This window comes from Marasmius oreades, chromosome 4 (genome assembly GCF_018924745.1).
Source record: "Marasmius oreades isolate 03SP1 chromosome 4, whole genome shotgun sequence".
NCBI classification, from domain to species: domain Eukaryota; kingdom Fungi; phylum Basidiomycota; class Agaricomycetes; order Agaricales; family Marasmiaceae; genus Marasmius; species Marasmius oreades.
The window spans coordinates 752428-776962 of NC_057326.1; the positions used below are offsets into that span (position 1 = coordinate 752428).

The 24535-nt window shown below is 44.5% G+C and overlaps 3 protein-coding genes and 1 non-coding gene across 4 annotated transcripts; all 4 read left to right on the forward strand.

Moving 5' to 3' along the window:
- Positions 1–936: 936 nt before the first annotated feature.
- E1B28_007037 (uncharacterized protein) lies at positions 937–1333 on the forward strand (the record flags this gene model as incomplete). The annotated part of the gene is made up of 2 exons (XM_043151746.1): positions 937–1136; positions 1198–1333. The coding sequence occupies 2 exons, from the start codon at positions 937–939 to the stop codon at positions 1331–1333; spliced, it is 336 nt and encodes a 111-aa protein (XP_043009826.1).
- Positions 1334–1733: 400 nt separating this feature from the next.
- On the forward strand, positions 1734–1833 carry E1B28_007038. The gene has a single exon. It is a non-coding gene; the product is annotated as a tRNA-Gln (tRNA).
- Positions 1834–3212: 1379 nt separating this feature from the next.
- E1B28_007039 (uncharacterized protein) lies at positions 3213–4332 on the forward strand (the record flags this gene model as incomplete). Its single annotated transcript, XM_043151747.1, has 4 exons — positions 3213–3285; positions 3343–3510; positions 3585–4189; positions 4258–4332. 4 exons carry the CDS (start codon positions 3213–3215, stop codon positions 4330–4332), a joined length of 921 nt encoding a protein of 306 aa, XP_043009827.1.
- Positions 4333–5889: 1557 nt separating this feature from the next.
- Positions 5890–9198, forward strand: E1B28_007040 (uncharacterized protein; the record flags this gene model as incomplete). Its single annotated transcript, XM_043151748.1, has 4 exons — positions 5890–6880; positions 6926–7262; positions 7318–7341; positions 7396–9198. 4 exons carry the CDS (start codon positions 5890–5892, stop codon positions 8780–8782), a joined length of 2739 nt encoding a protein of 912 aa, XP_043009828.1. The 3' UTR covers positions 8783–9198.
- Between the last annotated feature and the right edge of the window lie 15337 nt (positions 9199–24535).

Below are 24535 nucleotides of genomic sequence, written 5' to 3' on the forward strand. Positions count from 1 at the left end.
CGTGCGACGGGCCTGCCAGAAGATGTCTGCCTCTTCAAGTAGACAACTTGTGAACTTTTGGAGCACTGCCAATATATTGCGGACGAAAGCGAACCTGCGAAGGTACGTCGTACCATGATCTGCCGATGATTAACCCCACGATTAACCTGCTCTAGGCCGCCGTATCGTACCCGAGGTCTGAACAACCACTTGACCTTCCAGTTCATCAGTACAACAGGAATTTTCTTCATTTACGGGGGTACCGGGCCTGCGCACCTTCCCCACACACACACCACCTCAACTCCAACTGCATCAGCCTTGATTCGATTCCTTCTTCGTTCCGCGTATTCGATTATTCTCCGCCACCGCTCATAAACCGGCCGTGGGTTAGCAACTCAAAAATAGCTATTCTTCTTCGACCGGCGTATTCTGTTCAATGTCAAACCTTGGTCCTCGATCAATTGTTCAATTGTGCATGCAACCTTTCACCTACCGAGCGCCTTTTGCCGTTGGCTCTCTACACTAGCGGCTCGAATTATTACCATACTCAGGTAAACCTAAACTCAGACTGTGCTACGATGTCTGGATGAAGCACCGAAGTAGGACGCGATGGCGGGAAGGAATACATGGCCGCTTCAGATCTGTTTGCATTAGCCTCAAACGACGTATTCTAGTAAGTCAATAAATCAGCCTACTTCAGGGTCTAGAGCGCTGAACGCGGGATGATCGTCATTCACAGCGATTTTCACGAACATCGGGTACACGTGTACTGAAGGATCGTTTACCGACGTTGGCATCAAGGTACACACGACTTGTAAACGCGGGAATTGTGGGAAATCCTCAGTATGTAAATTAAATTTCCTTCTGCCACCGGCGTGGGTCATTTATTACGTCTACAGGTTATAAAGGCAATGGAACACTTGGACAGTTTGACTTTTTCTCCCCAACCCCTTCCAAATGTCGTCGCAATCCGACTCTGATGTCAGCTTAACTCGGACGAAGGGATGCCTAAAGAGTAGTAGAACAAGTCCGAAGAAGGAGAAGGAACACCCTCACGTTGCGTGGTGTAGTGAAGATGAAGGCCTCGAGCACGTTTATACGGCAGACGATTGGGATAGGACTGCCGTTGAGCCTGCGCATCAGCCGCTGAGCGATAGGTGAGTGGTGGTTTTTTCTCAACGAGATCGTGGGTTAGTGAACTCCAACGCCATGATCAAGTGACATATTGGAGCTGAAAGCGATCCAACAAACGCTTCCACTGGCTCATCAGTTACCGGATCCGTATACTGGGAAACCGGGAAAACAGTATTTGACGAGGGTGCCGATTGTGTTGTTGCCGTTGGGTCCTTCGTAGAACTTTTTCTCGGCCTTGCGATGGGGAGGATACTAAGATCTACCGTTCGAGACCAACACCAATCACCCAAGCCCATAGTCTTACCACATACCCATCCATGTTACATTACCTACCGTGGAACCTAATTCTCGTCGGTGAACGAGACTTGATACCATGTCGACGTCTTGGCCTTTCACTCGGTGTTCTTCATGTCAAAATTACCCGCGACTCAGTCATTTTAGTGTTAGTGGGTGACAGATCATTGAACTATGTACCCACCTTCACGCTCATTTAGGCTTCCTTTGTGTGGGGTCTATGACTCGATACCATTGAATAGTAATACCGTTATGTTCTCCATTTTATTCTTGACTTAATTTGAGTCGTTCAGCGTTTTGTAGGAGTCTCCAAGAACTCGCGACAAGGTCTAATAGTGTAGTGGTTATCACAGTGGATTCTGATTCATGAAGTTGACAATGTGGCCTAGAATTCCACTAACCCAGGTTCGAGTCCTGGTTAGACCTTGAATGTGCCTCGAAGTATTTATTTTCTTACTAAGTATTTAATGCTGAGCTCTAGAAAAGCGAAAAGCGATAATCCATAAAAACAGGCCGTATTCTGAATTCCGGGCAAAATCTCTCGGACACAGGGTATATGGTATACAAGGTAAGTCTCTCTCTTCTCTCCCTCTTCAACTCGAAAAAACTTGATTTCGGTCGATTTCTCCACAGACATACGCCATAAGCCATATCATTGACTATATCGCGTGCAGTGACGACCCCTTGAGTGAAAGTTCAGTTCCCACGACTCGTTTCTCTCCTTCCCTTCGCGCACAAGATCATATTGAAGTCTTATCCAAGTCTTCGTATTTGAAAACAGTGATATACAGAAGGATGGTGTGTTGGCCGGTTGTATTCTCGTTATAAATTCACAGAATCGTCTACGCTACATGGCTCCGCATGTATAGCTCGCACGGCTATTTCTCAACCCTTTTGTGATTTATCTGAACTTGCTTTTGAGAAGACCTACTGACTGGCATCAAGCATCCTGAATTGGCCAGTCGCCGCTTCATGGTAACTGGATAGAGGTCAAGAAAAGAGATCTCGATTGTACGGTCGCTTACGGTCGAATTTTACCCTTTTTTTTGGATACTATCACCGGCAGTAACTGGAGCGCTATCTCTTTCAATCGACTTTCAGAGGCAAAACGTATCACATTATCTATAGCTCGAAAGCCACAACTGTAACATGGATCTGAGGAAATAGAGGGGGGGAAAGTTGATGCTACCCTCGATATGGTGAGCAAACTCAGGATCTACAGACGAGAATGTTCACTGCCCACGTACTTCGTCACGGTAATTACCTCTTTCGGCCCCTCCCGGGATACCTCATCGACATCCCTTGCCTGGCCAATTCTGTCGTTCCGTTGTCGTAATCAGAACTCCGTCCGAATATTTGAATGTTCGAACGGTCAAGTGTGGGGACATCAAGTATGGCAACATCGTTCGGGGAAAAAAACTGATGTGAGTTCCCCATGAATTTTATTAACCCTTAGGGTTCATCACATTCCCCGCTTTTGAATTTTCACAATGCGCCACAGACTGCAATTACTGACGTCGCATTTGCAGCCGTGGAAAGAAATTCACCATCGCCAGAGGCCTCAACCATATGCCAGTTGCACTTCAGGTTCTGAACAAGCCAACTCCCGATACGCTTTATGACAGGTCTTTGAAACCTCAATCACCGATCCTTCAAACTCGGAGCCTTTTCAGTTGTTTGTGTTGTTCCTTAAGCTGTCAAGAGGGCAGTAGTACTCTGGAACTCGAATTGTGCCTATAAAACCTCGGTTGAACCTATTAATTCCTTTCGAACCCCCAACAAACCAGCTTGCGTACCCACGCAAAATGCACCTTGCTGCCCTCAAAACTCTAGCATTCGTGGCAGTTACCGCTGCCTTACTGTTACAGAGCACTAAATGTGGGTGTCGGCTGTCTTACGACTAATTCACCGTTCATACTGAGCAGGCTTCCACAGTCCCACTGACCAGTGGCGGACTAGGATGTATCTCCGCGTCATCCAACGCCATCGGCGCTCCCGTAGTAGCTCATACTTGCAGTACGGAAGATCCCTCCAAGCATGAGTGGGATTTCACTCGAGTCATCGATATGCAAACCCCTGTACCTCAACCGTACAAGATCTTTGGTGACAAGGCACGTTCTCTACTCAAATTCCGGGACGATTTCAACGAATTTACATTTACCTTTCAAAGTGCCTAGACGTAACGGACGGCATAAACGCCGACGGGACTAAACTTCAAGTCTGGACCTGCGTTGACGGAAACACAAACCAGCAGTGGATCGAGTCTGTCAATGATCTTACCTTCCGATGGGCTGGAACAGATAAATGTATCGATCTCACGGACGGTAACCTCACAGATGGAAATCAACTGCAAATCTGGACTTGCGACTTGACTCGGAATAATCAGAATCAGCGATGGGCCATCAAACCTCCTCTTGCTCTTCAACAGGTCGGCTCCGAAATTGGCTGGAGGGGCGGCGGAGTGTACCAGACTACTCCTTGCCTAAGTGCATCTTCCAACACTGATGGCGCTGGACTCGTGTTTGATAATTGTGTCGAGCCTGGTGGAGATGTTACCTGGGATACAGTACCCAGTTCTGGATCTACTGGTCAGATTAAGACGTTCGATGGGACCAAATGTCTCGATGTTCGTGATGGGAATGGGACTAATGGAAACCCACTCCAGATCTGGTCGTGTGTTGAAGGGAATATAAACCAGCTGTGGAATATGGACATTGACGGACCGGAAAATTCGGGTGGGAAGTTGATTTCTTGGGCTGGGACGAATAAGTGTGTGAGAGCTGTGGGTTCTCTTCAACTGGCAGTCTGCTTGTTCAAACTGACCAGTTCCATCCTTGATGTTTTGTTTAGTTTGAGATTTGGGATTGCGATCCCAACGACCGCTACCAGTGGTGGGTCGCACTTCCTGTCTACTCGACGAACTAGTACAATATGTTAGAGATTGAGACTCAAAAAAAAATAATTTGAGGTAACAAAGTATCTCCAGTGTGGTAACTAGGTACCGGTGCATAATCAACTCCTCAGTTTGGCACTCACCTTCAGCACTGAGCTCAGAGTATCGATCTACACAGGCGACCAATAGAGGCTCCGTTTTTGTAGCTCATAGTTCACGTTTTACAAAGGTCTGACAACGATCCTGGGGTGCAATGATGTAGATTATCATTCAATGCCGTCGGTAAACATTTTCATTTGAGATGTCGACGTCATTGGAAGAAATGGTGCCAGAATTACACGACAAGTGGGCGCTTGTAGGCGCAGATGCCAGCAGCATGAACTGAGACCCGCCGACTGTTGTGACCTCGGAATTCACAAGGCGTCAACTTGCTCACGACTACCATGAAGGGCCACTCTGTAGACGGCCGAAAAGAGGGGGTACATCGTCAGGGCAGTTGGACTCGGTGAAGAGGACGCCATGATAAGCTCTCCGCAGCGAAATGAGTCGCGCCACGGGAGATTGGCCCAAAATGTCCCCCCCCCCTCTTGCACACCCCTTCGTCTGATCAGTTTGATCTCAAACTCGGGACAATTTGCACCAACGGCAACATGTTTTCCCCTACACTAATGCTGTCATCCGATTTCCGTGGGTCACGGCGTTATCGGTTTATTGTCCTCGCTGTCGCGGTCACCTTCGTTGTTGTCTGTCCCTGTTCAGAGTTCGGATTCCTGACAATGCTAGAAAGCTAACGAAGCTCATTCGAATAAAAGATGGGATCAGATACCGACGAGTAGAGACCTGGAGTTGACACTAGAAGGTCAATAGCGTCCTTTCAATCCAAAGCTGATTCGAGGCTTAGATATAATTCTAAACTTACCTCTATGGAGGCTGGGTGATTGAACATGACGTTGATGTTCGTACCACCACAGCACCAAGGGCAAATCAGAGATTATTAAAGTTCGAACATACCGAATGACGGAGTTCCGCACAATTCGGAGGCTTCATGCGCGCGCGAACAGCAGGCCTGAAAAGCTTCCAGGTTATGTAACTGTCTTCGCCTTTTGAAAGCTTTCTGCAGTAAGTCTTCTTGTCCTGATGAAGGCCAGGAAAGGCATTGCAAAAAGCTGGAATGGGTGTCCCAGAGCGTCTTGATGTATGCGCTAGCATAGAGAATTCGGGAAAGGTCTTCCCAATACTGAGCAATCGCGTGTTTATATAGGTAGATACTAAGACTCACCATTCACCATTGAGTACATCGCGCACCTCCGAACATCTGTTCTACATGGTCTCCTCCGAGTTGATGACTTGAGTCGCTATCTTGGCGTGGGTAGCAGAGTCAGGAAAATTAGGACGGGACTCAAGTCAAGTCGGAAGTTGAGAGTGCAAACCTCCAAACCGGACTCGAACCTGGATTAAGGGAAAACAGAGATGAAGTCGAAGGACGATATGTGTCACCAACCTGTGACTTGGTGACTACACTTACCGTCCTTCACCATCGTCCGTCATGGTGAACACAGACTATTGAACTTACCAACAACTTGTTCCACATGCATAGGAACCAGAGGAAACCGATATGCTCTGAGGACCAGCAACCCAACGAAAACATCAACAAACGTCTCCAGGATGCGCCTCCTGCAATCTTAGTAGCGAGTTCTCGTACACAAACTGCTTCTAGCGGCCGCAAGCGTGGATGGGTGGATAGAGGGAGTACTCGTTGGGTAGGACGTCGTCGTAATCATGGTCGTGGACGAGGCGGGTGGAATTGGGGTCTTGGAGGACACGATGGAAATAACCCTTCTGAGGGTTCATCCAGGTTCGGCGGGAAGCCCAACGCCGGCGGTTTTCACTCATTCGAAGGAATCGCGCGCGATGATAGGAATTTTGGGAGTTTCGCATCGTCTTCGACGGCTTACTGGGAAGCGACAGGAGGGGAATCCTGCACTGATACATTTCCTCATCGCATGCCAACACTTGGCAACTTCACTGGACCCCGCAATGGGACCAAGGCAAAACGAAAGTTCACGCCACAAAGGCCTCAGCGGTCAACTATTCCAACAACTTCATCACCACTGCTAGGCGAATCTGTTTCGTTATTTACTCCTCCACCGTCGCCTCGGCGAGAACCCTCCTCCTTACCTTTTGAGGAAATATCATCTATTTTTCCTCAGGCAACACCTGAATGTCGGTCACCATCACAAGGCCACTCAGATACCCTTACTCCTAGACTACCGACCCCTCATCGTTCCTCACACTCCCATTCTTCTCCAAGACAGTACAGAGATATCGCTGTGCAGGCTGAGGAGGAAAAGGTGTTGATACCTAGGAAACGAACCCTGATCTCCTCCCCAGTTCTTGGAGCCACTGTGCTTCCTGCCCATCCGTCTAGTCCCAAGAGGCTAAAAGCGTCGAATCCAAAGATCCAAACAGAGGTCAAGGTAGAACGTCGGAGTCCCGTGGCGGTCCTTGTCTCTGCATCGCCATCCCAAACTCCCCCTTCGGTACCACACTCATTATCGAACAACCAGAGGGAATCGCAGTGTGCGCCTACTCCTTGCTTATTTGAACCTATCTAATTCACATCAGCGAGTTCCGAAATGGCGATGCTCGAGCCAGGCCGAGCAATCAAGTTGGAATCGGCGATTATTTCTATCTTTGAACCAGTTGGGGTGAATCCTGGCATGGAGATACCGATTCGACATGCGGGTCCTCAAGCTCAAGTCATCATAAAAAGAGAGCGAAGCCCCAGTCCTCTGCCTTCACCTCCTCGCCTGAAATTGACATCTCGAGCGGAATGGTTTCCACTGCCCGACAATTGCCAAAAATCCCACTACAAGTGGGTGGACAATCGGATGGCTCTGTTTCAATGTGAAGCGGCCAAGTTTACTCGGAGGAGGTTCAAGATCACTAAACAGTTGTGGAGGTAGGTATTGAAACTGATTGATCTTGTAACCACTAATGTCTGCGTCTTTCGTTAGGCCTGACGGATTGGTTATTGAATGGTAAGCACCTCTATCCCGTCAATTTGTAACAATGGTTTGATTAGATCGCTGCAGGACCAGCCCTTGTTCGGTGTGGTCAGATACTCTGGAACCAACGTCACCTGGAGCCGCACCTACTACTTTCGACGATGAAGACGTTGAATTTATCGACCTTACATCTGGTGATCCCTCATTACGCTCGTCAAGTTCCGCCCAGGGTGATCGTTCTGGAGTCCCATCTTCGTCAATCACACCTTCCCATACCATCTCTACTACCTCCACTCCTGGAAGTCCCGGGACTGTGGGCTTTCAAGCTCCACCTGATCGCACCTCCGAGAACTCATCATCTTTGAAGATAACTCCCAGACGTATGATGCCCCCATTGTTTGTCGGAGCTCCCCAACCGAACTCCTCTATTTCTGCGTCCCGGCAGGCGAGAGTAAACCTTCATCATACACCAAACCCTTCACTGCCAACGACATCATGGTCAGACTTAAAAGCGACATTGCTTGCACCATCTAAGCCTTCTGGGAAAGCCATGAAGGTTAATTGTGAAACTTCCGCTGCCTCTTATGCCGCCGACCCTCCTCCCACATCTAAACAACCCATATCGTTGGTGCCTCAGTGGAACAATACTTCCGGACAACCCCTCATACAAATGTTACGTGCAGCTGCAGCAACCTTGCATTCCCATGGCATGGACAACGTCGATGTTAGCAGTCTCCCTCTTCATCCTTATTACACTCCGTGTCCTTCTAAGATGGTTGACAATAATGCATTGGTAAACGACCTAGAGCCAATGCCAGCCGAATCTGCGGATTTGCCCGTGGAACATGTTAATGAAGACTCGGATGTAGACGATGTTCCCCTCTTGAAGCGGTTGCAGCATCAGGTCACCCAACCATCGTCGAATGTCAAGGAACATCAGCCTCCAAAGATACCACGTCCCGCGACATCTCTCATTCGGAATGTGGAGGATTCGAACGATTCTGATGACGATAAGCCACCCCATAAGCGATACAGGCGAAAGCAAGTCAGCGTTATGCCGCCACAGCAACCTTCGGGTTTGATGGCTGCCTCGGTCAGCCGAGCTGATGCTGATACGTGTTCGCATCACTATCGTATTGATGTGTCAAACGAGGGAAATGGTATCAAGATGGAGCACCATGAGATGACTTTCAAACGAAATGGGTATGCGAACGTCAAAACTGATGTTCCTCTCACCTCCAAATCCCATCCGAGGTCCATCAAACCTTGGGCACCTCCTGCTAAGTCGTTGGTTCCTCCTCGACAAGTAACATCTCGATCTTGGTCTTTGTTTGACTCTGACTGTGGCTCTGATGGTTCGCTCGATCATTCGGTTGTCGGTGGAGGCACGCGAGGGGAAGAGGGTGACGAGGCGAAAGAGATGGAGGATGTTCAGAATCATCTTGTTCGAACTTCCCCGTCTTCTAACTCGTGAAGCTCGAAGGACTGAGGTGGGATAAATGTTAAGTGTTGATATGGATAGATATGGGTTTGCACTTTGCTTCGTACGTGTGGCAGGGGTTGACCGGGGAACCTGCAACCCGAAAACATATAAACGAATTCAATTTTCTTGGATTACTTATCGATGTCTGGGCTCTTTCAAGTTTCCCATTGCTTAAAGGGTTTACTACTGCATTGTTTTGTTGTTCATGGGGCCTTGCTCTTGAGATCTACTTGCTGTAAGCTCCTTGACTTCTATAGACTATACCAATTAATTCTCCTCCATCTGGAAACCACTCCCAGACTACATGGTCCTTGATAGTATAAATAGTCATATAGTACACATAGCTTGATACCCTCTACATAGTAACTACCATATTTGGCAGAACTCTATGTAGCACTATCATGCACTATATACTTTATGCTCAAGGGGTTATGTCCTATCTTGGCAGTTGAATCGTGCACAGTTGCATAGAGACCAGATTGGGATGATCAATATACAATGCTGTCACTTCGGTTTACTCTTTGCATTGAAATTATTGGCAGGGGGTGTTGTGAATAAAAGAACTCAGTGCAATCAACATCAACTATATTTATGTATAAGTACCTGTTGTGAATAAAAGAACTACAAGAGACCGTTAGAACCATAACAAGTAAAGATGTAATCTAGGGCTCACCTCAGTGTGATCAACGTCAACTGAGGGAGCCCGACTTGTATGTAAAACTATATAAGAGTATCAAATGTAAATAGAATGAAATAAGAAATAATAAACAGAAACTGGAGGCATAATGATAAGGGGCATCCGAGGAGAAAGGATGTGGCTGTGGAGGACGGATGAAGTATGATACTCAACAGGGGGATGATATTATAATTTATGGTAAGGTAGATGTCATTCATAACCCACTAACCCCACATGATTTAGTGTGACACTTCCACACTGGGCCTCTGCTTGTACTCATAACCGTTTTTCTCAACACAACTCCCATTTGTGCCATCCACCAGAGCTTTTCTGAGGATTTCTTCTCTCAGAATTACAGTGTTTGGTATGTCCTATCCACTCATGTCAAAAGCTATTCAGTTTATCAATTCAAAAATTCCCTGATATAGAAATAGTACCCGAGGAACTGTATTAGATGGCACCCCCGAAAAAATCAACCGTTGCACAATGAGAAAACTTAATGAAGGCAGGAGGAAAGGTGAAGTTCTTCTAGTGGACTCATTTTTTATCTCTACTAGATTTCTCAACTGGGCACTCCACTATACCAACACCATACTGATGTGTACATGAAGGGACTGAATGGGAAAGAAGCTGCATATGGTGCACTACAGTAGGATGAGGTTAGTTGAGAATAGATCGCTTTGAAGCACATATATTCAAACTGTGGTTTAATACATATTGAACTACATGTTAATATTGAACTAAAGAGCAGGTTCAACTGTGCAGTTCAACTAAACTGTAATACTATTGAGTACTTATGAAATGTTAGATTGTACACTAAGCAATTCAACTAGAAGTACAAGTAGAAGAAGATAATAAATACAAAATGCAGTGTAGTATAATAGTGAGTAGTATTATTGTTAATAAGGTATAGGGCCAATGAAGGCTGATATTAGTGATTTTGATTGTGTTACACCTGCATGTGGTCCCGTGATGTGGTCCTGTGATATGTACTTACCATTTTTGGATGTGGCTGTGTAATCCCTACTGGTAGGGAAATTTGTCACACATAACCTTTTATAGTAAGTGGGAAGAAGTCACACTCATGTCATACCATCTTCCACCTCTCTTAGACTCTAGTTCATCTCAATATAAAATACCATTTTTATGATTTGGTATTCAACTTGTGTGTTGAATAAACTCCAAAGTTGGGCTTGGGAGAGTTCAACATACATACAGTTGAACTCAACCATGAGTTGAACTTGAGGAAGTTCAACTGTGGAGTTCATTCAACACACAAGTTGAGTACTAAATCATAAAAATGGTATTTTATACTGAGATGAACTAGAGTCTAAGAGAGGTGGAAGATGGTATGACATGAGTGTGACTTCTTCCCACTTACTATAAAAGGTTATGTGTGACAAATTTCCCTACCAGTAGGGATTACACAGCCACATCCAAAAATGGTAAGTACATATCACAGGACCACATCATGGGACCACATGCAGGTGTAACACAATCAAAATCACTAACATCAGCCTTCATTGGCCCTATACTTTATTAACAATAATACTACTCACTATTATACTACACTGCATTTTGTATTTATTATCTTCTTCTACTTGTACTTCTAGTTGAATTGCTTAGTGTACAATCTAACATTTCATAAGTACTCAATAGTATTACAGTTTAGTTGAACTGCACAGTTGAACCTGCTCTTTAGTTCAATATTAACATGTAGTTCAATATGTATTAAACCACAGTTTGAATATATGTGCTTCAAAGCGATCTATTCTCAACCAGGCTTGTCCTACTTTTCACAGAACTTCAAAAATCACAAAATATGTGATTTTCCATTGATTTTCCCACTGTTTGGCTATTGGGGAGTTCAATTTTGATTTACTTACTATAGAACTTATTATACAGCCTCATCAACTAGTATAAAATGATTATCAGAGGTCAAACATATTGAATTAACAATATAGCTATGTGGGGAGTACTCCAAAGTGAAGTACCAGGGAGCAGAGGCCCAATTTGGAAGGCGGTAACAATGTGACCTCAATCACGTGGGGTTAGTGGGTTATGAATGGTGTCTACCTTACCAAATAATGTGCTATGTACAATGTATATATTTACTACTAGTATAAACAAGAGCAGTCAAACATCTGTACGGCAAGTAATAAGAATAATCTAAGTACTATTAATATAGCGTGATAGGACTTTGTAAAAGAGACCTACCGCTAGTTTAAAGCCACCCCCCCCTCTGCTGCAGCTGGGCTGGAAAAATTTGTCATTGTCATTGTTGTAACTTGGACTCAAGAAAGTAGGAATCAGAGGGGGAAATAGTTGTAACCCAGGTTTCCTGTTTCTGACCAAGCAAGTTCCAGGGTAATACTACACACACTATAGTGACTATATATCTGGCATACTACTATAGGATGGATTGCAGTTTCCAGATGTCGTGTCAGTTGATCATTATATTGACTTGGAGTCATTGATACAAAGATTATCAAAGATAGGGGCTTTTCAGACAATCTTTTATCATTTACTGTCATGTCAACTGTCATGAATCATTCACTTTCCAAGGCATGTCCAGCCTCAAGAAATACCTGGAAATTAATTTTTTAGGGCATCCCAGGCATTCCTGGCATCTGGTCATCTTTATGCAAGGTTTCCACTATTCTAATCAGAAGTCTGATAACTTCCACAGTTCTAATCAGAAGTCTGGTAGCTATTCACATGTTATTTCCTATTGGTTAAGTCCTATCTCCTTATAGATAGCTCAGTAGTATATAAACTCCCCATGTATCTAGCTTTTTCCCACAGCCTTGTAATTTTAAACCCTCTGTTTGTGTTTCTGTCTCTTGTGCTTTCTGCTTTTCCTCCTCTCTCTCTCCAGTTGAGCCATTGCTCCTGTCCAGTGTTCCTAAGTGTTCCCAAGTGTTCCTTCCAGTATTTCCAGTGCCCTCAGTATTTTTTCAGTGTGCTTCAAGTGCTTTTAAGCCTCTCAGCATCCCTCAGTAAGTATTTACCTTTGAGTAAACCTTGTTGCCTCGGCGGTCCCCCTTTGTAGTGTTGTCCGTTAATGGGCGAAGTATACCACTCAAGAGTCAACCTAATATCAGAGCTACGGGAGTAGCACCAACACCAAATCAACCCAAAATCTAGTAAACCTCCGTGTAAAGTCTATAATAACTCTACACACCAGGAAAGATTGCAAGGGTGGACTGCTTGGCAAAGGTTACGCACAAGATCACAGTCTCAATATTGTATGAAGGTCTTATAAAATCAATGTGTAACCGCAAGTGTAAAACACTACAGCTACGGGGATTCTAGGGTTTGTAGGGGCTCTGTTTATTGGCCAGTGGACTAAGTGGGACTGTGAATTTTGTCCACAGTAAGACTAATTTGAACGATTGGAGACTATTGCCCTCGACAGACACAAAAACTAAGTCCTCAGCGGACACGAACGCTAAGACCCTTGACAGATCACGAAACAGTAATCAAGACCTTGGTGGCCTATGAACGGATAGTTCTCAAGTTTGACCTCGACGGTCTTGTATAGTTCAAACCAAATCTTATTGTATCACTGCACAATGACAGGGAAAATCTCTCTATTGGTGTCAAGAGCAGTTACTCACAGGCAACCCACTCAGGACTTTCCTACACATGGTAACGGCACTAAAAACTACTCCTAGGTGCAGCAAAACACACTCCAAGCACGAAGTGCGCAAAACCAAACCCAACACTAGCAATTAGCGTAGTTGATTTTTGGAGGTCAGTATCAATGGACGCTCTCAGCAAAGATCACTGAGAACTCTAAGATAAGACTTCAAAGGTGGGGCTTTTGTATGGTTCAAACCAAATTCAAAATTCTGTGTTCTTAAGTCAAAATGACAAAGGCTTTCTACGAAGTTTATTACTTCAAAGAGGTGTTCCAATCTTTCTAAGTTCAAATAGAACTATCAAATTCAATTCAAATTCAAGTCAAAGCAACTCTACAAGTTCAAATGTTCCAAGTACCAAAGTGGCAACAAATTCAAATCAAATTCAAAGTTCAAATCTAATCTTTTCCAAATACAAACACCAACTTCGAAGAAGTGGGGCAAAGTATGAGCCAGAGTCCCCTAGTGAAAGCACTTAGGCTTCTGTCGTAGGTTACTGGGGAAAATACTGCTGCTACCACCCTTCCTTATATATGCCTTTTCAAATAAATAATAATCAAACATCAAAGATATGGTAAAAAGTTGCAAATATAGAGAAATCCCTTTCAGAGATACCAAAGTACCCTTAATCAGGTATAGTACATGTCAATTAGATATAAAACTGTCCAGAATATAGTATTCCTTATTCCTTTTCCTCATATTTTCTTTATTCCTGTTCTGAGTCAGATATCTTTGACATTTGCATGTGGATACATCCTGACCCCTTTTTGTTTCCAAGGCGAGTCCCCATGTGCTCCCTTGTTCTCTCTTGTTCTATCCAATCTGGAATAGTCCAAAACTGTTCGATCTACATTCCAGGGATCGTTTCTATGGTTCTTTCCTGGTAGAATATCCTTTCTGACTGGACATCGTCAATATCCGCCCCTTTTCTTGTTTCCAGCTGTAAGTTACAGCCACTGGCATTGTTTCCGTTCCTTAAGTCCGAAGTGGACTTTAGATTGTTACATCCGTCCGATTGTTACTTCCAGATGTACTTCTAAGAGTTGTTTCTGTCTTTTCAACCAATATCGAAGAAATCAATAAATTGATAGTAAAATCAAGTGTCCCCATGTTTGCTACAGGTAATTGCGAGTGAGACGAGGCCTATGCAAATGAACGAAGGTTTTTAAAGGCTGCTTCATCAGTTCCTATGGGTTTTGGAACGTCGAAGACTCTCATCTATAGGGTGTTTCGTACTTTCTGTACTTCGGATAACCCGCAAATAGACCTGTGCTTTGACTAGCAGCTTGGGCTTGCTCTAATCCTCATATTATGTTCCCATTTTGATTATATTATATATAAAATGTTAAAAATGCGTTTATTTAGGTACTAGTAGAGTATATCCGCGATATCTCCCCCTAACAAAAGAAAGGACTGTCCTCAGTCCATATTATCTTTGTCCGGAGTCAATCCGCAATGTCTACGACCTGTTTCGCAATGTTCCTCTGGGTGATTAGACCTCCTCGAAGTCCAAAATTTCTTTCCCGAGGACTCTAAGTCCCCACATCAATTGGTTCCTTCATATATCTCGCTTAGAAGCGTTATCAATATTGAATTGAATTGATTATACACTAGCGAGTTAGCCATCAACTCGTTTTCAAGATCTGTAGCTAAGGTTTCCTTATTTAGAACTTTCCCACTCCACAACTTCCACGAGAGGTATGTTCAAAATATTTCTAAGTCAATTCGGGGTTTGCCGATCACCCCTTTTATATTTTCAAGGTTCAAGGGTTCGTTTTTCAACTTTCCTTCCTCCCTTATTCTACCATGTCTTCCTCTTCGTCGCTTTCGGGCCTTTTGCCAGCTGCGCTCAGCGATCTTTCGTCCTTCAATGAGGCCATGTTCACAATACACCGCACATTTGGCGATGCAATCACCTTTCCTCCCTCTGAAGAACTTTCACGCGATGGACTCCTCCTCTGTGCTCTCAAGCATTGCGGAACAGAGCTGGTATGTGTTATTTTCCTGTCTATTCCTTTCTATCATAATTCTGATGCGTTTCGCAATCTAGGAACGCTTGGCCGTAGAATTCCGCAAGCTTTCATTTCATCGAAACTTCCCTCCTGCTGTTGGATTGATTCTTTCTGCAGCTTCAAGAATAGCGCATTCTCAACATCACGAAGCTTCTTGGGTTCTCTCTGCTGATGAGCTCACCACTTGGGCGACATATAACTTCGTGCGTTTCATATTTCCTTTCTTTTGTCTTCGACACTAACTGTCTTCCGTAGCCTCAACATAACTTTAAGGCCGTGCCTTCTGTCAACTTTCTATACGACGTTCTCCCCGATCTTGAACTTCGCCCTTACTCTCCCTGGCATCCCGGATACCGAATGGCCCACGTGATGTCTTCAAAACGACGCCGGTCTGAAGAGAACGACAAGAAGGCCTCTTCCTCTGAAGTCGAAATCGTCGACAATCCCCCAGCTAAACATCTCAAACAGACCGCTATGCACAAGGTATGTCTTTATTTCCGCTCTTAGACTTCTTCTTAACTGTTCTATAGCCAACGTCGAAGAGATTCAAGGCAGTAGTCTCCTCTGAGGAAGAGGAAGACAAAATTGAGTCTGAAGAGGACCTGAAACCTTCTCCTCCCCCAGAAGTAAGTTCACCTAATATTTTCCTTCTTTCTCAAGACTAACAACATCATTGTAGCCGCTTACTAGACTTTCAAAGAAAGATCCCTCTCCGCCTTCGAAAAAGCAACTGGAGGTGGTCATATCCCAACGCCCTCTGCCTAAGCCTCTGCCTAAGCCGGCACGCTCTTTGGTAAGTCTTTAGTACTATTTTCTTTTTCCTTGCTAACAACCGATTAGGTCCCGCCTTCTGACTTGTCGAAGATCAAGAAGGTTGACATCCCTCTGGCTGCTGGTTCATCCACTCGGTCCCCCGGCCCTTGCACTACGCGTAGTTCAACCAGAACCCTTGTGAAGATCAAGCAAGAATCGTCGAAGACCCCCGCTTCTGCTAAAGTCATTGAGGTTCGAAAGGACAAGGGGAAGGGCAAGGCCAAGCCCAGATCTCCGTCCCCCTATCTTCCTAAGCCCTCAAAATGGTTTTCCAATCGTCGATTTGACATTGTAAGTCCTTTCTTTAATACTTATTACTTCCTTTCTTTTCTAAGACATTACTTTTTCAGCATTCGCAAACCCAAAAGCATCCGCAAGGTCTCGACGCCGATAGTAAGTTATCTTTCCAGTTTCTAACATTTTCTTGTTTCTAATTCTTATCTTAGATGTCCCGCTTCGCTTCAACGTTCCTGAGGCAGACGCTTTTTTGCTTCCAGATGTTCTCGAGAGCGGCCGGACTCTTTCTTCTGTAAGTTCTAACCGTCATTTTCTTTTTCTTAAGCTGATTCAACTTGAACAGGAATTAATGCTTCCATGCTTCTCCTGCGCCTCCGCAAAAGTCAAGTGCGAGCGCTCCACCTCCAAAAGTGAGAAGTGTGATCGATGCAAGGTGTCTTGGTTCCCATGCAGTTGGATTCTGCCAAAGGCGGAGTCGTGGTCAAGGATGGACATCATCCGGGACTGGGCGAGTTCGACCCCCCAGCAGTAAGTTCTTGTTTTCTATTCTATTCTTATGTTTAATCTGTTTTCTAGACTTCCACTCGCGTCTAGGAGAGCTCCTGCAGCTCTTGAAGATCTATGACCAGCTCAACGAACAAGCTAGGTCTCTTCAAGACTCGATTTCCTCCCTCCGTGCCAACATCATCGACAAGGCTCACGAGGTCCAAGATGTCGCCATCAACCCAAAGGTGGTTCTCGAATATCTTCAACTGCACCTGGACGGTCTGGCGCTCTCTTCGGAGACAATCCGTGGGCTTAGTGCCCTTTTTGATTGGCCGTTGGAAGATGGAGAGGCAGAGGGGTTCACGGAGGTTAAGGTGGATGGGTCTTCGACGACCTTCCTCAACCCTAAGACCGGCGAGTCCTTCTCTGTGGCTCTCGGTTCAACCGGTGCTGCTCAAGTACGCTATCGCGGATATAATCTACTAGTACCTAAATAAACGCATTTTTAACATTTTTATATATAATATAATCAAAATGGGAATATAATATGAGGATTAGAGCAAGCCCAAGCTGCTAGTCAAAGCACAGGTCTATTTGCGGGTTATCCGAAGTACAGAAAGTACGAAACACCCTATAGATGAGAGTCTTTGACGTTCCGAAACCTGTAGGAACTGATGAAGCAGCCTTTAAAAACCTTCGTTCATTTGCATAGGCCTCGTCTCACTCGCAATTACCTGTAGCAAACATGGGGACACTTGATTTTACTATCAATTTATTGATTTCTTCAATATTGGTTGAAAAGACAGAAACAACTCTTAGAAGTACATCTGGAAGTAACAATCGGACGGATGTAACAATCTAAAGTCCACTTCAGACTTAAGGAACAGAAACAATGCCGGTGGCTGTAACTTACAGCTGGAAACAAGAAAAGGGGCGGATGTCGACGATGTCCGGACAGAAAGGACATTCTACCAGGAAAGAACCATAGAAATGATCCCTGGAATGTAGATCGAGCAGTTTTGGACTATTCCAGATTGGATAGAACAAGAGAGAACAAGGGAGCACATGGGGACTCGCCTTGGAAACAAAAAGGGGTCAGGATGTATCCACATGCAAATGTCAAAGATATCTGACTCGGAACAAGAATAAAGAAAATATGAGGAAAAGGAATAAGGAATACTATATTCTGGACAGTTTTATATCTAATTGACATGTACTATACCTGATTAAGGGTACTTTGGTATCTCTGAAAGGGATTTCTCTATATTTTCGACTTTTTACCATATCTTTGATGTTTGATTATTATTTATTCGAAAAGGCGTATATAAGGAAGGGTGGTAGCAGCAGTATTGGCCCCCAGTAACCTACGACAGAAGCCTAAGTGCTTTCACTAGGGGACTCTGGCTCATACTTTGCCCCACTTCTTCGAAGTTGGTGTTTGTATTTGGAAAAGATTGGATTTGAACTTTGAATTTGATTTGAATTTGTTGCCACTTTGGTACTTGGAAACTTTGAACTTGTAGAGTCACTTTGACTCGAATTTGAATTGAATTTGATAGTTCTATTTGAACTTAGAAAGAATTGAACACCTCCTCGAAGTAGTGAACTTCGTAGAAAGCCCTTTGTCATTTTGACTTGTGAACACAGAATTTGAATTTGTTTTGAACCGTATAAAGCCCCACCCTTGAAGTCTTATCTTAGAGTTCTCAGTGAACCTTGCTGAGAGCGTCCATTGATACCGACCTCCACAAATCAACTACACTAATTGCTAGTGTTGGGTTTGGTTTTGCGCACTTCGTGCTTGGAGTGTGTTTTGCTGCACCTTGTAGTAGCGTTTAGTGCCGTTATCATTGGTGACCACCGCAGGGGGTGGTATCACTAAGAAAAGACTTCATTTACATTGTACATGTCGACTTCGAAGAAGTTACCCTATACCCGTTGAACTTTACGGAAGAATCTGTCAAAATTGCTCCTAAAAGCGACCCACCAGTTGCGAATAAAGGAAAAGCATTAGAGACTTCTACGAAAAGAACAACTTTGACTTCGACTGTTGCAGGACAGTCACAATTGTTTGATCACAGTCTCTCAAATATTCAGAAGAAGCTTGAGGAACTGAGAAAGAGGAATACAGAACAAATAAGAGATTCGGAAGCAGCCCGGTTAAGGATAAATCAATCTTTAGCTGAGTCGCCAACGAAAAGAGGGTATTTTACCGTCGAAGAAGGCATTAGTACTGCTAGTCTAGTACCATTACCATCTTCCTCATGTGAATCATCTTTATCGAGTTTGTTGTCAGACGTAGAATCAGAATTTAGAATGTCGAATAGAAATGAATCAATGGCGCCGACGGAAATGTCGGATCGCCCACCAAAGAACTCCTGGATGGAGCTCTCCGAAGAAGCGAGAGATGTCCTGAAAGGGGACAAATACAAGTTGCGACTTCAGGTCTTTAGTAAAGATCACCCGGAACATTTCGAAGGTTGGCTTACAGCCTTAGAGGATTATTTCCGGTTCCATAGCATAGAGAATGGTGAAGCGCGGATCAATTTTACTATGACCCAGATGGACATAGCAACTAGAGAGCTATTAGCGGAGGTTGTACCGTCATCTCGAGGTTATGATTGGGAAAAATTCCGAGAAGAGTTACTTAAGGAATTCCCAGAAGCGCAGGACAGGAAGATTGGCTCTCGTGAGCGTCTACTTGCCATTTGCGAGAAAGCGAAGTATATACCGATTGGACATACCTCGAAGTTAGCTGCGTTTAATCGTGAATTCAACTTAGAATCGAAGAAGTTGAAAAATGTGAATCCGCCGTTGATTACGAATGTGGACCTAGTCCAGTATTATATCAACACCTTGGAGCCCCGCTTTGCGGAGGAGTTACGGAAACATCTGTTTGCCAAAGCCATGGCAGAGTCCAGTAAGGACATGGACATTGCTGAAAAGCTAAAGAAACGTCAGGATCCATGGATGATCGAAGATGTTCAGGAAGTGGCTATCAACATGTCTGTCACGATGATACAAGGTGCATATTTGCCAGAAGTAGGACAATCAGGTAGAGATACCTATGCGGGGTTAACGCCTGCAGGGTATACGATGCTTCATGGTGTAAGGCAGTCTGAAGATCAGTTTCTGAGACCACTGGTCCCAGAAACTAGGGAAAAGAAATTCAAAGACAAATGGGAACAGAAAGTTTCGTCTTCGATGGACACATATAATGTGAAACTCCGAGAATTGGGACAGCAAGTCTCAGAACAGAATAAGGCAACAGAAAATAATAACCGATTACTCCTTGAATTGATGAGAACAATGAAAGTGAGCACCGGAAATGGGACTCAGAATAACGGAAACCAATACCAACGTCCTGGCGATAGACCGCGCAATGGAAATGAGTCTTCGTCAAAGTCTAACTGGGTCGAAGATATGCAGTGTTGGTTCTGCAATAAGGAAGGACATACCGTGAGGGACTGTCCGGAACAAGCAGATTTATTGGCGAAAGGAATTTTGAGAAGGAATGCTGATGGAAAGTTCGAGTTGAAGAACAGGGACTGGGTTCCGTTTGTGAGATTCGGTGAACCAGGACCAACTCGTGCAGAAAGGATTTGGACAATTGCCAAAGAGAAAGGATGGACAGCTAAGACTTCGGTGATGGCGCAGAGCTTAATGTTTGAAGTTGAAGAAGAGCCAACACCGGCCTCGAACTTCCAGTTTGCACTGGAAGAAACTATCAAAGAAATGGGTGACTCAGATGAATCGAAAGTATTATCGGTTCTGATGAAGAAACTCAATGGCTCAAAAAAACTAGAAGTTCCAAGGAAAGGGCAGGGCAGTAAAAGGGATAAGGCCCAGGAAAAGACCCTTGAGGAACCTCAAAGATTGAAGCCGGAAGTTGTGATTTCGCCGCCGAAAAACTTTGATAGATCCAAGTACGTAGTTCCACAGTTGAGAAAAGAAAATGAAGAAAATGATAATGCGTCGACTTCAAAGAAGTCGAAAGAAAAAGAAACTATTGAGGAACAAACTTCAGAGAAGGAAGATCCTCAAGAGAGACACTTTGATCAGGTAGAACCGATTGAGAGGATATTTCAACCAAGGGATTTTGAGGTACAATAGCTTTACCCAGGAAACCAGAAGAAGACCAGGGAAACAAAGGTGGACTGGGACTCTTATGAGAGGAAAGTATGCTGCTTTCAGAGTTCTGCCTCATGTGGCAAGATATACTCTGATCGAGTTACCTTCGGAAATAGAAAAAACTTATACATTTGTCTAAAGAAAAGTTAGATAAATTAGTAGAAGAAGATGAAGAAGTTGAGTATGGTCCGGACAAAGACTATATCTTCGACCGAATTCCTAACTTGCGACTTAGCGAAGAGGAAACAGACATCGGACACAACTTCGAAGAGATTGAAGAAAGCGATGACGACGACTAAAGTCAACTTCAAATCAAGCACATTTGCGCAACAGCTACAGACGACAAGTACAGTATAAGTCCAAGCGAAGTGTATGGATTATATATTTTACTTAGAAAAGGAAAACGGAAAAATGGTAAATTAGGTGGAGACGTAGCCAGTCTTTGAGGTCTTGCCTTGGACAGAGACGTCCTTGATGGCCTCCTCGATGGATTTGGTGTCCATAGAATTGTCAATACCTAATTTAGCAAGGCGGACGCAATTAATTTCGTCAAGCTGAGAAATAGTGAACTTGTACTGGTTGTGAGCGTAAAGGATGGTATGCTGAAGAGTAACTGCCTCAGTGGGCAAGAAGTTGGCAACAGAGAGAAGATGCTCCGGATCGTATTTGGAAAGGTTGGCAAAGGGCAGCAACCCTGCAATGTGAAGAATATGTTCGTGGCCTTCCTGGCGAAGGCGGAGTTCCTCTTCGATATGTTCAGGACAGTACGAAGTGGAAAAGAAATAAGAGAACATACCAGGTGTCTCTTCAGCAGTGTCAACGATTGGAGTTGGCAAGCGAGCCTTCTTGGCCCTGGACAAGGCCATGGCAGAAGTACCGTTAGGGCCACTCTGAAAGGAGTAATTAAAATAGGACAGAAATCGAAGACTTCAAGAAACTGACTTTCTTGAACTTAAGGGCAGAATTAGCACAGGCACCCTTGCCCTTGGCAACGTCCTTACCAGCGGACTTGCCTTCCTTCTGTTTGAGGACAGAATGGATAGAGGCTTCGAGCCCCTCCATCTCCTGAAATTTAGTAAGGAAAACAGAAACAGAGTTGGAAAATACCTTTGGCTTAATGGAAGTGTCAGCAACGAGTTCCATATCTTCGTCAGAGTCAGACACGACCAACTCCGCAGATTTCTAAAGGAAAGAAACTATTAGTAATATCTTCGACATTGTTGAGATAGGAAGCGTACAGCAGAGCACTTGGAGCCTTTGGCCTTGTTGCGAAGGGTCTCCTCTTGCTTGGTATGGATGGCCTGCACCTTGTGAACGAAAGCGAGATGACCGCAGTAGCTGGGAACCTCAGACACGCTGGGTACCTTCTGAGCTTCTCGAGAAGCTCGACACATTTCTTGATGAAGTTAAAGGCCTCGGTATCTTTCGTGATGTGGTAGATAGACATGGAAACAGACTACAGGAGTTAGTCGAAGAAGAAAGGAAACGAATGGAACAACGTACTAGACGGTTGGCAATGGCGCGAGCGCCTTCATCGGCGAGCACACTCATATTGCTGGCGAGCATGGCTTCCATATGTTTGATGAAAGCATCGTTGTGCTTAAGGAAGTGGTCACGACCGTTCCAGGCAGGGACTTTGCTGGCAGTAGACATATTGAAGACGGTACGAGTTGAGAGTGTAGAAGTAAAAAGAACGGAAAATTGGGTGAGGATAGGAATGGCCTCACTGAGGCTTTTATACCAAAAGGTATAGTCAACGGAGTTGACAGTTCTTTTGTCAGGGGGAGAGGACTTGAAATTCGAACAGAATTTTGTGTTTTGCAACTAAGCAACGGCTAAGAATGGATCATCGATGTTGGTGCAACAGCCCAGAATTGCCGGAAATTCGATCTTCCGAATAAACCCTACACTCTAAGAAACAAGAGAACCATAAGGAAAACCATGAGGATGATCGAGATACCATCGAGACACATATGGTTCCAATGTCGAAGATGGGGTCTTAGTAAAAGAAAATAGAAAAAGCACATTGAAAACAAGATCTATACTACAGACAGCGTGGCATAGGAAATGTAGATCATGTCTAAATAAGGAAATTTGATCGGAACTCGACTTCGAAGATTTAGGCTACAGTAAATCTGCGGATATGTACCTAGCAGTGTTGAGTTCAAAGTCAAAGAAACCATAGTAGGCTTGTGGAGGAACATATTGGATGGAATCCGATACGATGAAGAAAGAATGGAAAACGGCGATGCACCAAGCTTCGACAGCGCCAGGAATTGAGGCAATTTCGAGCTTCAGGAATCCGACTCGAGCCATAGCATTCGCAAGTCGATGAAAGAATGAGCATGCAGCTGTAGGAAAAATGTGATAGCAGAGGGGACCCGTGATAAAAGGTCTCTGTGCTGAATCGAACGTGAGGACAAACTTGAAGTAAGGTCCGTCAGAATGGCGAAGGGAAACCATGAATTGGAGTTGGATGGCTAGTTCAGCTTCTCGTTTAGTCGAAAGAGGTGTACGAAGAACAATCTGGTCTCCAGCAATGTAGTAGGAAAGCCCTACATAAGGAACAAAGTTCCTAGGGTATGCCTCTATTCGATGTCTAGATTCGAGATTGTGTATCGAAGACATTAGAATGGACTTACTAGAAACCAATAACTCATACAGCACTTCAATGGCTAGCTTCATGTTTGTCAGGATAAAAGGGAATATAGAAAAGAATAAAGGGAAAGTAGGACTTAGGGGTCTCTTCGATATCGTTGAAGTCACTAGACAGGGGCTAACGAAGGCACTCTGTCTAAGTCAAAAGTCTTCAAAGACTCTTAATTCCTTTATCACACAGTAATAGAAGGAAAAATACAGAGTGTATTTTTATGCTACACAGTAGCAAAGATATAGAAATACATTTTTTAAAGTAGTATGTATACTACTGAACAGATAAAAGCATTACAAGAAATAAGAAAAGAATAGGTCCTGAGACCAATGTCTCGAGAACCGCAAGTCCAAGCAATAGTCCATTACAAGATATCGGCGAAGGTCTCTAACAGGAATAGTTAGTGAGGTCGAAGATATCTAAGATATGAGCTGGACTTACACTTAGGTGAATGTCCAAGAGGATTGGAAGACGGGGCAACATCCCCAGGCGATGGTGCCTCCATCGAACGCTCTTTCCCCTCGACAACCGTTTGACCCGGCTGTTGAACCACGGATTCCTCAACTTCCCGAGCTGACGCGCTGTCATCGTGAACTGGTTCCGGAGCGTTCTGCTGAAAGGAAGGAGTATTTAGAAAGGAAAATAAAAAGGAAAATGGATAGAAATATAAAGAAAACGTACTTGAGCGGCACTGGTCGAACCAAGAGCGACAGAGAAGGACTCGCCGGTTGTCGGGTTGAGAAAGGTCGTCGAAGACCCATCCACCTTGACCTCCGTGAACCCCTCTGCCTCTCCATCTTCCAACGGCCAATCAAAAAGGGCACTAAGCCCACGGATTGTCTCCGAAGAGAGCGCCAGACTGTCCGGGTGCAGTTGAAGATATTCGAGAACTACCTTCGGGTTGATGGCGACATCTTGGACCTCGTGAGCCTTGTCGACGATGTTGGCACGGAGGGAGGAAATGGAATCTTGAAGAGACCGCGCTTGTTCATTGAGCTGATCATATATCTTCAAGAGCTGTAAGAGCTCGCCTAGACGCGAGTGGAAGTCTAGGAGGTAGATTAAACCTAAGAATAGAATAGAAAACAAGGACTT